The sequence below is a fragment of the Aegilops tauschii genome, chromosome 6 (assembly GCF_002575655.3).
Source record: "Aegilops tauschii subsp. strangulata cultivar AL8/78 chromosome 6, Aet v6.0, whole genome shotgun sequence".
Taxonomy (NCBI): Eukaryota; Viridiplantae; Streptophyta; class Magnoliopsida; order Poales; family Poaceae; genus Aegilops; species Aegilops tauschii.
In genome coordinates, this window is record NC_053040.3 from 139,618,632 (window position 1) to 139,634,044 (window position 15,413).

General features: G+C 43.6%; 2 protein-coding genes across 2 annotated transcripts; both read right to left on the reverse strand.

The window, feature by feature from the left end:
- Positions 1 to 1,249: 1,249 nt before the first annotated feature.
- On the reverse strand, positions 1,250 to 2,647 carry LOC109772345 (senescence-specific cysteine protease SAG39-like). Its single transcript, XM_020331030.1, has 2 exons — positions 2,212 to 2,647; positions 1,250 to 1,842 (listed from the first exon to the last, which is right to left on the reverse strand). The coding sequence occupies exons 1-2, from the start codon at positions 2,645 to 2,647 to the stop codon at positions 1,250 to 1,252; spliced, it is 1,029 nt and encodes a 342-aa protein (XP_020186619.1).
- A 3,162-nt stretch (positions 2,648 to 5,809) lies between these two features.
- On the reverse strand, positions 5,810 to 7,253 carry LOC109772344 (senescence-specific cysteine protease SAG39-like). Its single transcript, XM_020331029.1, has 2 exons — positions 6,818 to 7,253; positions 5,810 to 6,402 (listed from the first exon to the last, which is right to left on the reverse strand). The coding sequence occupies exons 1-2, from the start codon at positions 7,251 to 7,253 to the stop codon at positions 5,810 to 5,812; spliced, it is 1,029 nt and encodes a 342-aa protein (XP_020186618.1).
- Between the last annotated feature and the right edge of the window lie 8,160 nt (positions 7,254 to 15,413).

Genomic DNA, 15,413 nt, shown 5'->3' on the forward strand with positions numbered 1-15,413 from the left:
CAGGGGGCAGCATGCTGCCCTCGCGAAGGCCCTGACACCGGCGTGATGATGTGATGATGTGATGTTGTGATGCTGTGATGAACTGAATCTTTATCTTTATCTTTTGGGTCTTTTGGTAAACTGCATGTGGCTGTTTATGGTGTGTTAAACTGAATCTATATTATGCTAGTAATGTATTATGCTATCTATATTTGTCTGTCCTTAAATTTGCCTGTGGTGTATGGTTAGGCCTGTTTAGATATTGTGAACTATGAGTTTAGGTGCTGCAATGATCACACATGTTGTTTCAGTGTTGCTTCATTGATCAGACATGTTGTTTCAGTGTTGCTTCACTGATCACACAAGTTGTTTCAGTGTTGCTTCACTGATCACACATGTTGTTTCAGTGTTGCTTCACTGATCACACATGTTATTTGTCTCATGTTTATTAATAAAATCAAATGCATGCTTTTTCCCACCAGCATGTTTCATTATCCGATGTTTTGAACTGACATTCGACAGGACAGTACAAATTCAAGAAAATGCAAAAAAAAAAAAAACCCTTGGCAAACTATCTATGTTTGTGTAGGATATCATGTGTGCAAAATTTGGGATGATTTAGAGGAGGTCAAAGAAATTTGAATTTGAGAAATGTGCTCCAAGTGAGCTCCCAGGCTAGGGTAAACAGCCCATTTGTAATCAAGTTTTTTTTAACCTACTCTAAATGAGCCAAATGTTTTTATTAACACCTATTCAATCTATATAGTGTAGATTTGAAGTCTCACTATTTTTTGAATTAATCTTCATATTTTTACATTTTCTTTTGAAAAAATATGCTTTAATATAAAAACTATTTAAAACATGTTTAAAATATGAAAATAGAAAATGGCGTTAGAAAATCGCCACATAGGCCAACAGAAGAAGGAACGACTGACCAGAAACAAGGGAAAAATGACGGATCATGCGAACAAATAGCCCAATAAATGACGTGTGAAAAAGATTCTGCGGGGTTATCATTATATTTGTTGTGAAAAAGATTTTACTTATTTCATATTGTAGATGTTGATATATTTTGTTATACACTTAGTCAAACATACAAATGTATGACTTCAGAAAAATTAATACATGAAACAGAGGGAGTATATTGAAATAGATAGTATTATTCTTTCCATACATATATGCAAATAAGTAATCACATACTGTTTACACAATCATGCAGGTGGTATATATGTGTGTGTATACACAGGCGTCAAAGGTAGGAGTATATAAGCTATGCCGTCGGGTAGGAAGGCTGCATGGCGAGTCCGCAGAGGCCTTGCTCATCGGCGACGTCCCTCTCCATCCTGATGAAACCGTTCTCACCCCATGATGCGCCCCACGAGTTCTTCATCACCCAGTACTTGGTCCCGTCGCCGGCAATGCCATACCCGACCGCGGCGATGCCGTGGTCGAGCTCCGTGCCACAATCGCCTGAGAGCACGCCGCCCTTGTAGAATCGGAAGAGGTTGTCCCCTCCATCAACGGCCACGGACACGGGCTGCGCGGCCACCGCCTTCTGCAACGACGCCTCGTCGTTGGCCGGCACATCCTCGTACCCCTTGATGGACGCGGCGGCGTTGGACTCCTTGTTGGAGTTGCAGCTATCGTCGGTGCCGGTGTAGGGGTAATTGCCCTCAGTGGTCAGGCCGCCGTTGTCGATGATGAACTCGAAAGCGTTGTCCATGAGCCCTCCCTCGCAGCCCTGGTCCAAGCCATCCACATCGCAGTCCACCAGCTCCTGCTCCGACAGTGAGATCAGTTTCCCGGTGCTCAGCTTCACGATGCCTTCCATGGAGGCCACCGTGGAGAAGGCCCAGCAACACCCTGAAATATTCCATGTTACACAGGTGTTGATATGTTAGTCAATGTCCATAAAAAGACAAGAATAATTGAATAACATAATGTAAATTAGTACGGTCCTGTGCAGTGTTCTCATTTCCAACAAAACTTGAAATTTTGAAATTTTTGTCAGAAGGTACGGAAATATTTTCATTTTTGTTAACAAAAATAAGTCAAACACGATTTTGACCGAATTCAAATAGTATACGAACTTTTATCAATTGAAATATTCTATGTGAACTATAGCTAAAACCTAAGAAACTTTAGTAATATCAGTGGTGCCTAGAATATTTCTAGAATCAAATCTTGAACAATTGACAATGGTCACATGTAATTGTCTGAATATGAGCTTACCACATTGGCCTTGGTCTTTGATGGGAGTGACCGCGCCTTTGGTTCTCCAGTCCACAGATGTTGGGAGAGCATCGAGGCTAACGTTCGCATACCTGAACCCCGTCTTCCTGCCCTTGCTACCACCCACCGGCGCCTTATACCCCGTGTGCGTAGCCTTGAATTCATCGTCGGTGATATCCGCAAACTGGTTAGCCTCGAGCCAGAACTTGTCGGTCCCTGCATTCACCGACTCGATGAACGCGACATTGGCCTTGAACACCTCTAACCGGTGTGCTTTCTCAGCAGCGTCACTGTACACACGGCCATACTTGGCCATCCACTGCTCGTGCCTCGCGACAATGGAACGATCGTCGGCGAGGTCCCGGGCTGCAAGAGCGCTAAGCACACAGGCGCATGCGAGGATGGCGAAGAGCAAACCTTGTGAGTAGCTAGCCATGGCTGGCCGGAGTAGAAGTTGGAGATCGAGGAGGTTGTGGTGATCTATTTTGTTTGATGATAATTGGGGTCGTAATGTGGATCATATTTATAGGGATCAGATGATTAATGGCTCGGCTGTACTGAACTGCGGGGATTCTAGGTAAGGATGATAGTGATTTGCTGCGTGCCGTGAGAGGACGTACTGCAGATTAATTCTTGTTAAACAAAGGAATGAATTAGCTTGGCAGGTGAGCTGAGAACAACAGGGACTAATTCTTGTTAAACAAAGGCATGGATGGACTGGATTATTATTTCGTTCAAGAATATTGAACGTCTAGTTTGCTCGCTAAACAAACATGTTGATAAGGGGACTAAAATAATTACTTTAACTATCCGTTTCTTACAGTGAGTTTATGATCAGTTGTAAAATACTCAGTTAAGTACAATTTGCACGTCTGGACACTTCGGCCCAAGTGGCAACTTGTTTTCTAGTGGTAGGCTAGTTCAACCTTGGTTGGACATTGTTCATTTATTAAATGCAAACTTTTTTTAGGGGAAATAAACTTGGTTCGACCCGCGAGCTAAGACTAGCTCAAACACATATATCGCCGAAGGAGAATAGGCTTCTAAATTCCAAAGGAAAATGGAATGAGAACAGTAACATGAACTAAATCTGTAAGATACAATATTCAAACATAAAAATTGTAGGTCAAAGAAATGGTATTATAACTTGTGCTATGGAAACAAAAAATCTATTTGAGTTTGAATTTTGAATCAGTTTTTTGTTTTAATAACACACAGTCATAGTCTTAACTCAGTTTTGAATCACATATGAGTTTGAATTTTCAACGCGAGGAGGGGGTGGGGGGGGGGGGGGGGGGGGGGGGGGGGTTATTGACCGGTCAAAATTAAAATGTGTATTGACTTTTAACAATTCATTTGAAATTAATAAATATTATACATTTTTCTTTTATACTTTTATAACCTCAAATGTTTCAAAACCCATCAATTTAAGTTCGAAAAGAAAATAAAAGAAGGAAGCAGAATGGTCGAAACCTGGGAGCTCCTAAGTGGTGTCTTAAGTGACACTTGAAGGAACGGGCGCTCACGCACCCCTGCTCGTGGATCGGCCCATCTAAGGTGAGCGGTCAATCGCTTCACCGGTTCCCCCTGGTCGCTCGAGCATCAGTCAACCATTGACTTTAAAAAAAATGAACAACAAATCTAAAAAGTTCATCAATTCAAAAATGTTCATCGATTTAAAAAATGTTCAATGAATTTGAAAGACGTTCATCGATCTTGGAAAAGTTGATTGAATTTAAAAAAGTTCATCGGATTTGAAAAAAGTTCATCAAATTTGAACAAAAAATCATCAGTTTTGAAAAACTTCATCAATTTTGAAAAAGTGCATTGGATTTGAATAAGTTCTTCGAATTTGAAATAAAAGGTCATCAAATTTGCAAAAATCATCAAATTTGAAAAAAAGTTAATCCATTTTGCAGAAACAACTGCAACCGGTGCTTAAGGCGCCCTATATCTCACATTCAATGAGACGGGAGGAACCATCACTAAATGATGGGCGAGTTGTGCTGGCCCAGGCACGTGGAAACAACAGCCTCATCTTTTGTTTTTTTTTCATGTTTTTTGCTTTCTTTTATACTGTCGTTTATACTTCCAAATATTGTAAAAAATACATATACAAAAATCACTCTACATAAACATGTGAAAAATGTTGACCAAGCATTTGAAAAATGTTAAATGTGTATAGAGAAAATGTTTATCACATATACGGAAATGTATACAAAAAAATGTGTATGAAACAATTTGATCATGTATTTAAAAAATATTAATCAACTATTCAAAAAATGTTGAACAAGTGTCTGAAATTTTTTAATCAAGCATTTGAAGAATGTTAATTGTGTATATAAAAAAGGTCGACCATGTATTATAAAAATTCGATCATATATATAAATTATTTAATCAAGCATTTGAAAAAATATTGAACAATATTTGAAAAAATTTAATCAAGCATTTGAAAATGTTAAATGTGTATAAAAAAAGGTCGACCATTTATTAAAAAAATTATGGAAAAATTTGATCATGTATATAAAAATATTTATCAAGCATTTGAAAAAATGTTGAACAAGTATTTTGAAAATGTTAATCAAGCATTTGAAAAATGTTAATATGCATAGAAAAAATGTTGACCATGTATTAGAAATTGTTAATTTTGTATTTAAAAACATGTTTAAAATGTATATTTTAAAATATTGGTATTATAAAAATGTTAAATTGGTATTGGAAAAATGTTAAATGTGTGTTAGATAAATATTGTTGACATATATAAAAAGATGTAGAATGAAAACCAAAAGAAACAAAGAAAATAGAAAAATGAAACCAAAAAGAAACAAAATAAACAAAAGAAAAAGAAGAAAAGGATTAAACAAGTGGAAAAATTAAAAATATAGAAGGAAAAAGAAAAGAAAAGAAGAAAGGAATAGATAAATAAAGAAAATCAAAAAAAATGAAAAGACCCTAATGAAAATAGAGAAAAACTGCTGAAAAAATAAAAGAAAAAAACCCTGGAAAAATGAAGAAGAAACAGTGAAAACTTGGTTCACAATGAACCCGAGGCAAGCCAGTGGCTAACCGTGCTTGCTATCATGAGACCAGGGTTCGAATCCCCATGAGCTCCCTTTTCTTCTCTCTTTTTTCTTTATTAACTATGCGCGAATGGGCCAACCGGATTTCTGTAGACCCCTTCAGTGAGACATCCTACTGTCCCACTTAATGTGAGATATAGTCCCCCCCCCCCCTCCTCGTTCGTTTTTCCATCACCGAATGGGCCATGGGCTAGTTGTATTTCTCTTGTCATTTATCTGTATGTAGTCCATATTTAAATATCCAAAATATCTTATATTTGTGAGCGAAGTGAGTATAAATTAATTCAGCACCCAAATAATAGCAAATGACTTCTTAAAAAATTTGTTATACACTTAGTCAAACATAGAAATATTTGACTTTAGAAAAAACTAATACAAGAAACAGAGGGAGTATATTGAAATAGCTAGTATTATTCTTTCCATACATATATAAATACGTAATCACATACTGGTTTACACAATCATGCAGGTGGTATATATGTGTATACACAGGCTTCAAAGGTAGGAGTATATAAGCGCTATGCCGTTGGGTAGGAAGGCTGCATGGCGAGTCCGCAGAGGCCTTGCTCGTCGGTGATGTCCCTCTCCATCCGGATGAAGCCATTCTCGCCCCATGATGTGCCCCACGAGTTCTTCATCACCCAGTACTTGGTCCCGTCGCTGGCGACGCCGTACCCAATTGCCGCAATGCCGTGGTCGAGCTCCGTGCCACAATCGCCAGAGAGAACACCGCCCTTGTAGAACCGGAAGAGGTTGTCCCCTCCATCGACGGCCACGGACACGGGCTGCGCGGCCACCGCCTTCTGAAGCGACGCCTCATCATTGGCCGGCACGTCCTCGTACCCCTTGATGGACGCTGCGGCGTTGGACTCCTTGTTGGAGTTGCAGCTGCCGTCAGTGCCTGTGTAGGGGTAGTTGCCCTCGGTGGTCAGGCCGCCGTTGTCAATGATGAACTCGAAGGCGTTGTCCATGAGCCCGCCCTCGCACCCCTGGTCCATGCCGTCCACATCACAGTCCACCAGCTCCTGCTCCGACAGTGAGATCAGTTTCCCGGTGCTCAGCTTCACGATGCCTTCCATGGAGGCCACCGTGGAGAAGGCCCAGCAACAGCCTGAAATATTCCACGTTACACATGTGTTAATAGGTTAGTCACTGTCCATAAAAAGACAAGAATAGTTGAATAAGATAGTGTAAACTAGTATGGTCATGTGCATTGTTCTCATTTCCAATAAAACCTGAAATTTCAAAATTTCAGTCAGCAGGTATGGAAATATTTTCTTTTCTGTTAACAAAAATCAGCCAAACACGAATCTGAGCCAATTCAAATACTATACGAACTTTTATCAATTTCTCTCAAAAATTGGTTGGATTTCAGCTTACCTCCAGCATAAACATTGGTCATTTTGGTGAACTATAGCTAAAACCTATGAAACTTCAGTAATATCAACGCTCCCTAGAATTTTTGTAGAATCAAATTCTAGAACAATTGACAATGGTCACGTCTAATTGTCTGAATATGAGCTTACCACATTGGCCTTGGTCTTTGATGGGAGTGACCGCGCCTTTCGTTCTCCAGTCCACAGACGTCGGGAGAGCATCGAGGCTAACGTTCGCATACCTGAACCCCGTCTTCCTGCCCTTGTTACCACCCACCGGCGCCTTATACCCCGTGTGCGTAGCCCTGAATTCATTTTCGGTGATATCGGCAAACTGGTTAGCCTCGAGCCAGAACTTGTCGTTCCCTGCATTCACCGACTCGATGAACGCGACATTGGTCTTGAACACCTCTAGCCGCTGTGCTTTCTCAGCAACGTCACTGTACACACGGCCATACTTGGCCATCCACTGCTCGTGCCTCGCAACAATGGACCGATCGTCGGCAAGGTCCCGGGCTGCAAGAGTGCTAAGCACGCAGGCGCATGCGAGGATGGTGAAGAGCAAACCTTGTGAGTAGCTAGCCATGGCCGGCCGGGGTAGAAGGTGGAGATCGAGGAGGTTGTGGTGATCTATCTTGTTTGATGATTATTGGCGGTGTAATGTGGATCATATTTATAGGGATCAGATGAGTGATGGCTCGGTTGTACTGAACTGCTGAGGTTCTAGGTAAGGATGAGAGTGATTTGCTGCGTGCCGTGAGAGGACGTACAGCAGATTAATTCTTGTTAAACAAAGGAATGAATTAGCTTGGGGGACGAGCTGAGAACAACAGAGACTAATTCTTGTTAAACAAAGGCATGGATTATTATTTCGTTGAAGAATGTTGAACGTCTAGTTTGCTCGTTAAACAAGCACGTGGATGGTAATATATATATTTGACACCCCGGCCAAAACGGTAACTTATTTTGTAGCGGTTGGACATGTTTTTTTAACGCGTTGGATCTTTTTGAAGGAAGTGCATAGTGCACGTATATAGACTGGAGTTTCAAGTCCAACATTACTTCTTTTAAGTTTCGCAATTTTTTTTTACTTCTTTAAAGATGCTGGAGTATCCGCCTTCTAGGGCCATCAGGCGATTTTCTCGGTCTGATCTCATAAGTGTGGTACACTTTGTCTGCCTGGCGGCTTTGCCATCGTCCGTTCTGGTTAATTCGTGTCTCATCTCCTCGACGACTTCTATGGACCTGGGACGCGCGTAGGGCCCCTTGGCGTCGGTTGTGCGACCGGTTTAGTCTCGTCTGCCCGGCTGGTGGAGTCGGTGCCATTAGTTTGCTGCCAAGCCTACTTGTCCTATCTACCTGACCATTTGCATCCGCCTGCTAGGCCTTGTTCGATCTTGTTGGGAGTGAGAGGATTGCTTGGGCGGCGTTAGTGTCGTTCCTTTTTGGTCGGGCATGCTCGTTCTGTCTAGCTGGTTGTTTGCCTCCACCCAGTGTGCCCTATTCGGTTTCGTTGGGGGGGGGGGGGGGGGGATCGGTGGACAGTCGGTCTCCTTCGTTTGTTGCCAAAACATGTCTACCTGGTTGTTTGCATCCGCTCGTTATGCCCCGTTTGGTCTTGTTGGCGGTGAGAGGATCACTAGGTAGGCAGGGATTCAATTCGTATGGAATCAACGTGTGCTGGGGCCTGTTCATTGTTGTCGGAGGGTGAGAGGATCACTATGCAGGTGGGAATTCAGCCTGTGTTCAATTGTCGTCTACTGGGATCTGTGCTTTGTCTTTGGGGTGAGGGGATCGTTGGGAGGCAGCATTCGGTTTGTGTGGAATCGGCGTGTGCTAGGCCTCATGCAGAGAGGTTTTATTTAGCTTGTTGGGTAATACCATGTCCTCGCCTCGCTTGTTTCCTACCGATGATTGTGACACTGCAGCCATGTTATCCTTATGGTCTCACGTGTGTCAGTGGATGTATGGGTTTACTTTCTGTTTTGTTAGCCCCAGACGCTTTTGCGGTATACCGGAAGTGGGCAGTGACACAAAGTTCGAGACGTGTTGCGGTACGCGGGGAGTGGTGGTGGCAGGCGGGGGTTAGTACCCCTACTCTGTGTGTGTGCGCGCGCGCGCGTGCATGCTGGCTGGCACTCTTTCTATGCTGGCTTGGCCATGCATGTTTATTTGTTTGCATTGTTTCCCTGTTCGGCCCTATGGTTTTATCTGTTGTGGTCCCGTGTGTTAGCGACTCGTTTGTGCTACTTTTTGGCTGTTCTACATCTGGCCCACCCCTGTGTTGTGTTGTTATTCTTATCTGGTCTCCTTCCCCATGTCCTTTTCTTCCTTGTGTGGCGTTTTCCTTCACGATCGTCGCCTCGCAGAGTAGGCCCCCTCGCCTCATTCCGCCGGAAGGGATTCTTCAAGCTTTGTCGGTGGTGCTGGTGCTCGTTCCCATACTACTTGCTTCGTCAGCCGGTTGGTGTTTGCTCCTCCTACAAACTGGGTTTTGGATCAGATTTCCCTCTTTACTTACTAGTATTTGTTTTACAAATGCCATTTTTAATTGGTTTACAATCTAGTATGGTATTTGCAAAGCAAACCTAGCTTTCCGCAAAGATGAAACTAGTGTAGCAACTTCTTTGTGTTGAGAATGTTGCGTATACACTTTTTATATTATCATTGTGGGTGCATTCAACAACTATCATGTTGATTTGGTCAGACATGGAAGAAGATAATCTTAACATAAAGTGCAAGAACTAGGGCGCAAGCCCCAGTAGATCGCATGTGGTGTATTGGTGGGTCTGTACGAGTTATTTGGAGTTTCCGCTGCAATAATTATCCAGTGTTCTTTGCCTCGACCAAAATGGTCACAACAAGGTAATATGCTCGGAATATATGGATGTTCTTATGTTGGCAAAGTTATTGTCATGAGAGGGAACATGGTTAGTTGCAGTTGTTTTCAAAGTAAGAGTATTGATCCCACAAAGAGCCGACGAAATGGCATTTTGCCTCTTATATAGGTTTACCATGTGCCTGCAAGTTATTATAGATCCCAAGAAAAAGCGGTGCGTAGAGTGAAATATTGCAAGTATGTTCAAGCAAGAATTAAAGTGTGCGAGAATAGTAACTAAGTGAAGGATCAAAGATACCTTAAATGCGGACTAGAGGGGGGTGAATAGGATGCCTTAGTGTAAACTGAAAGCATGCTCGAAACATAGTTAGTCGTCTAATGTTTATTGTCATTAACACCAAAACCATCATTAGGGGTGTGCATGTTCTTTCACTAAGAACAAGAACAAAAGAAAGTAATGAAAATGACAGAAACTGCATTAGGCTTAAAGGTGTTCTTCGGGAGTCAGGATTCACCACTTGTATTTATAATACTTAAATGTGTAAAAACACAACCTTTGGTTCATATACGTATTTATGTTATATGTGTATTGTGTGGGCGGAGCCAATAATAAGATACGTGCATACTGTTAGAGCTTCGTACCACCCACGCCAACATCGTCCCTCCAATACCTACTGGTGTAGTATGATGGTGATAAAGGGTCTCCGCGTGGATGCGGCATAAAACACATGGGTCTTTGTTTTCCCCTTACCAATGATCCGCTAAGGAGAGAGGTAGCTTTTGTCATCGTTGTACCTCTAGCCCCGCACCACAAAGAAAATAACATCCTTCAAGTCCGCAAGGGCTAAAAATTGTGCAATTGACGTTCACACAATATCGTGAAGAACAATACCACAATCATATAACAAATACTTCCGCCGATCCAAAAAAAGTGTCGTGACTTTAGTTTACCTTTAGTTCAAATTTGAACTAAAGTCACTGACACTTCTTTTGGATGAGAGGGAGTATCATATATCTTATCTGCATTCAGTTCATATAAATACTATGATGCGGTGCATCTTACGATCATCCCATGTACACTTCGACTACTCCCCAAGCCCCAAGAGGACATATGATGAGACCTCGATCATGCATCATTGGACACAAGGTGAACTCACTCCTCTTTGAACCGACACTTTCCACATATGAGACATGGTTACTACCTCATGCATGGACCTTGCATATACTCAGGTACAACCGAGATGACCATGGAGGATCCAAGGACCAAGGCCAAGCATGGAAGAGGAGAAGGAAGAAGAAGAACGGACAAGACAGGACTTGCCCGGATCATCCGGACCCCCAGCCGGATGATCTGGACTGAGCCTTGACGATCCGGATGACCACCCGGACGATCCGGCTAACTGCGTCGAAGACACCCGAAGGTTTCACCTGAAGCCGGATCATCCGGCCGGCCGCCCGGATAATCCAGACCCCCGACACACGGATCATCCGGGCCACCATCCGGATCATCTGGACCCCGCCTGCGTGCGTGGCTTGGGCCGAAGCCCATGTACCCCTTCGCCCCTCACTTACCCCTTCGTAGCTTAGACTATATATACTCCTCCCCCTCCTCCATTTGAGGGTTAGCATAGGTTTAACTCATTTGAGATAGAGCTTTGCTCATCCATACGGATCTACTCCACGAGAGAGACCGCGCGCCTCTACAGAGAAGATCCACCTTGGATTCAAGACCCCCTCACGGGTGGCCCCCATCAAGACCTCCTCACGAAGAAGAACCGGTTACCCTATGTATCGTCTTTTGTTGGTTTTGGACCGTGTGATCTCTATGTGTACTCGGATCTAGCATATGTGTGACTATATCTTGTTGGTTTGAGAGATCCTCTTGTGTTTTCCCTCGTTTTCCCCTCATGTTCTTAGTCGGAATCCGCTCCTTTCGTGAAAGATCGGCCGTTTAGGGTATCCACCCTACATCATCTTGGATCAGAGCAAGGTTGATCACGAATTTGGAGCCCCTACCCCTCTTTTTCTAGCTTTCTTTTGCTTGATTTCGTCCTAAATTTGAAAATCTCCACCAAAAATAGCCCCAATTTTTTTTGTGATTTGTGAGTTTTGATGATGTTTTGTTGATTTTGATCCATGGATTTGCTTGGTTTCTAGTGGATCTAGCATCTCCCCAAGTTTCCCCACCTTCCATCCGTGAAATCTCCTCAATTTTGCCCCGAAAATCTTCCATTTCCGCCCAGAAATTCGTCACCGAGAGGAAATCCCGAGCAGTTTGACTTGCCCGGATCATCCGGACCTTCTCCCGGATCATCCGGACACCTCCCGGATCAGCTGGACCCTCTCCCGGACGTCCGGATAACCCACACACCCAGACAACAGAACCGTAGCTGACGAACCCGGATCATCCGGAAGCACACCCGGATCATCCGGACCTCACCCGGAAGAGCCGGATGTCCGGGTAACCCTGAAACTGACTCGGCTGAATTCTTGTTTCGGCCATAACTAATTCATCCGGAGTCCGTTTTTGACGTTCTTTAGCTCGTTTTGAAGCTATTGACATCCCCCTTCCCACAAAAATACCACCACCATCATTTGACTCCATAAAATTGTGTGAACTTTGGCATCTTTGACTAGGGCTACCACCATATCATCCGCATTACCACCACCGACTTCCGCAACCTAACCCATCTTGATCCCCATTGCATATGTGCTTGCTTGAGTAGTGATTCGAGTCTACTAAGGTGTTTCGGCTACTTAGGGACGGTTGCTTCTTCATCAACCACCACCATCACTTCCGCATAGGCTTGCCCACCACACACTTCCGCCGCACCAACTTAACCCACTTTTGTTTGTGTTGTGAGTTGTTTCTCCTAAGGTGTTTCGGCTACCTAGGGACCGTGCTTCAGACTCCGACACTGCGCATAACCCATCATTCCACTTCCACATTGCCAAGTGCAAAACTACCACCGCTTTCCGCTACCACCATTTGACATTTGTCCTTGAGATTTTGAGTTCGCGGTTTTTCCGTTTCCTAAGGTGTTTCGACTAATTAGGAACGGGTCGACATCGGCAACACCGCCTCTCATCATCGCCACGGACGGTAACTTCGACGACATCATTGTATATTCCCCTGGCAATTGCATTGATAACCCCTAGCCCATTTTGCGTCACTTGCCTATCGAGACTAGCCATTTGAGTATTGCCGGCAACGTTACTTGTGCACATTAGTGATCCACCCTTCCATTGCATACATACCATATCATATTGGTATCATCATATCATCCCTTGTGTCACAAGATTGTTCCCGCATATACACAATTGCTATCTTGGTTTGTGCATTTCGCATTGTGGCCATATCAAAGAAAAAAGAATAAGCTTTTAAGCAAAAAAAGAGCAAAGAATCTTGTAAGCAAGTGCCATAGCATCATACCACATTGCATATAAGATTGTCATATCCGATCATCTTGGATCATCTTGAGAAACACCGGGAACCATACATATATAGCATACTTGGGATAGAAAGTTGATACATTTTGCATCTTATAGGTTGTGCACAAGTTTCGTATCCGCCTATTGAGCAATTGTGCTAGCGTCTCTCTTGAGTTGTGCAACATGAGCGTTTTCCGTGGATTCCACATTTTGTGCTTATTCCTTGGTTGCATGACCCCATTTATCTATCTGTGTGTGTGTTTCCATGTGCCATTCATTGCTATTGGTCTACTTGTTTCACTTGCGAATTTGTGAATCTCTTTCAACATTATTGACTCTTGCTAACATTTTGCATCAAATTTTTGTGCCACTATCCTCACCGAGCTCCACCATAAGCCTTATTTGTGTAGGTGTGAGAAATTGACAAGATCGGTACCAATTGTGCTATTTCCTTGTTACACTATTGAGTGATCATTGATCCATCTTCCACATCGGTCAAGGTACATTTGTTATAGTTCTTATCTTTCTCCCACTCATATTTGCTCGAGTCTTGTGATGGATAGGCAAGGCATTTCATCTCCGGTCTTCCACAACAACGATGGCGTGAACAACTACATCACCAAAGCGTCAATCTTCGATCTACAATGACAAATGCAAGGCGCACAATCAAGATTGCGAGAGCGCATCGACAACTTCGCCATCGACATACGACACCCCGAAGCAAGAAAAATGGACTACATCGACAACAAGCTTTCCGCACAAAAGGAGGAGCAAGATGCACGGATGGAGGAGATTCGGACCTTGTTGATCAACCGTTCTTCCCCTTCATCATCCTCAAGGCGGCGACGTTCAAGTCACAAGTCTTTGGAGCGCCAACGAGATGCAAGCGCAAGTCGTCCATGTCCACATCTCCATGGCGACCATCATCACATTCGTGATCCACATCGTCATGAAGAGCAAGTCACCTCCAAGCATCATGTGCACGACGACGACGAACGACGACATCTACTATGAGCTCAAGTGCAACAACGACACCATCATCATGAAGATGCTCGCCAAGCACAAATGTACAAGTCCCAACAAGCCCTACTACACGCCAAGTCCAAGCTTCACGAGAACAAGAGAAGACCGCGAGACGAACACCACCAAGACGGAGCTACGGCTACACCAACCACTTCGGCATCTTCGCCAAGTGTTCTCAAGGCATCTTCGCCTTTGGACGTACGGCATCTTCGCCAACTTCCCGTGAGTTCGCCTACATCGACATCTTCAACAACAAGGCGACCACCTACGAGCGAGGGCAACACTTCCATCTTCGAAAGCCCCTCAAGAAAGATGGTCGGGCATGGGACATTCCCTTCGGTCATGGAGACGAACTACGAGGTGCCACATCATATGGGCCTCCAACAACAGGACGGTGACAAGAAGGTTGAGCATGGGACTATCCCTTCAACCAAGGCGGCGATAGGAGTTGAGCATGAAGACATTTGCACCAACATCTCTCCGACACCCACATATGAAGAGATATCCCAATTGCCATGTGAGGAGAGCCACCACCACATGAGTGACATGAGTGACTCCACCATACATGACACTGAGAGCATTTCCTATGAGAGGATGAGTGTGACCCACACTAGCCCCACACATGAGAGCATGCCACACATCCTATGTGAGGTTGAGAGCCATTTGAGTGACTCCACCAACCATACGAGTGAGAGCATTATATTGGGAGTGAGTGAGCCACAACACTTAGTGAGTGAGGTAGTTGAGACGGCATGTGAGGCCACTATGATTTCTAACGACTTAACCTCTACTTTGAGTGTGTTTTCTTCTTTGGTGCTAGGTCTCCTACATGACGACACGCCTATCCTCGACGAGTCCATACCTCCAATGGAGATGATGATGGCCATGGTGGACGATGATGCACCCCCACATGGTTCCATCACGATGAAGATGATCACGACTTGTTCTTCGACACCTCACCTACAACACATAAGCAATGCTCCAAAGGTAACATAGGTGATGGTGCTTCTCTTGTCCCACTAGTGGACTATATTACCAATGATTGCTTGCATGATGTTGACACACCTATTACCATGCTTCATGCTAGTGCGACTTCTTCATGTCATGACTTACCAATTTACGATGAATATGATGATGAGCATGTGGATTTGCCTAGTTGTGATGCTATGCTCCATAGGATATCATGTGAAAATTCTATTGGTCACATCATGTTTGACAATCCTTTGAACTTGTCATATGCTATGAGTGAGATATCCCATATTGCTTCATTTCAATCTCAACATAGTAACTATGCATGCCCCATTAAAATAAATCCCATTTGCACTTATAGCATAGATGACGAGATGATGTTCATTGGCTTTTGTCTTTCATGTGATGATATTGCTATGCTTCCTTTACATGATTTGCGCAATTCATCTACTATACCATGCCATGATCACATTGTTCCAAATA

What these genes read in the sequence shown, in the direction of transcription:
- LOC109772345 (XM_020331030.1), bottom strand. Translation starts at nt 2,647, where the DNA reads ATGGCTAGCTACTCACAAGGTTTGCTCTTCGCCATCCTCGCATGCGCC. An exon ending in CAAAGACCAAGGCCAATGTG is followed by an intron (nt 1,843 to 2,211) that starts GTAAGCTCATAT and finishes GGAATATTTCAG; the next exon opens with GGTGTTGCTGGGCCTTCTCC.
- LOC109772344 (XM_020331029.1), bottom strand. Translation starts at nt 7,253, where the DNA reads ATGGCTAGCTACTCACAAGGTTTGCTCTTCACCATCCTCGCATGCGCC. An exon ending in CAAAGACCAAGGCCAATGTG is followed by an intron (nt 6,403 to 6,817) that starts GTAAGCTCATAT and finishes GGAATATTTCAG; the next exon opens with GCTGTTGCTGGGCCTTCTCC.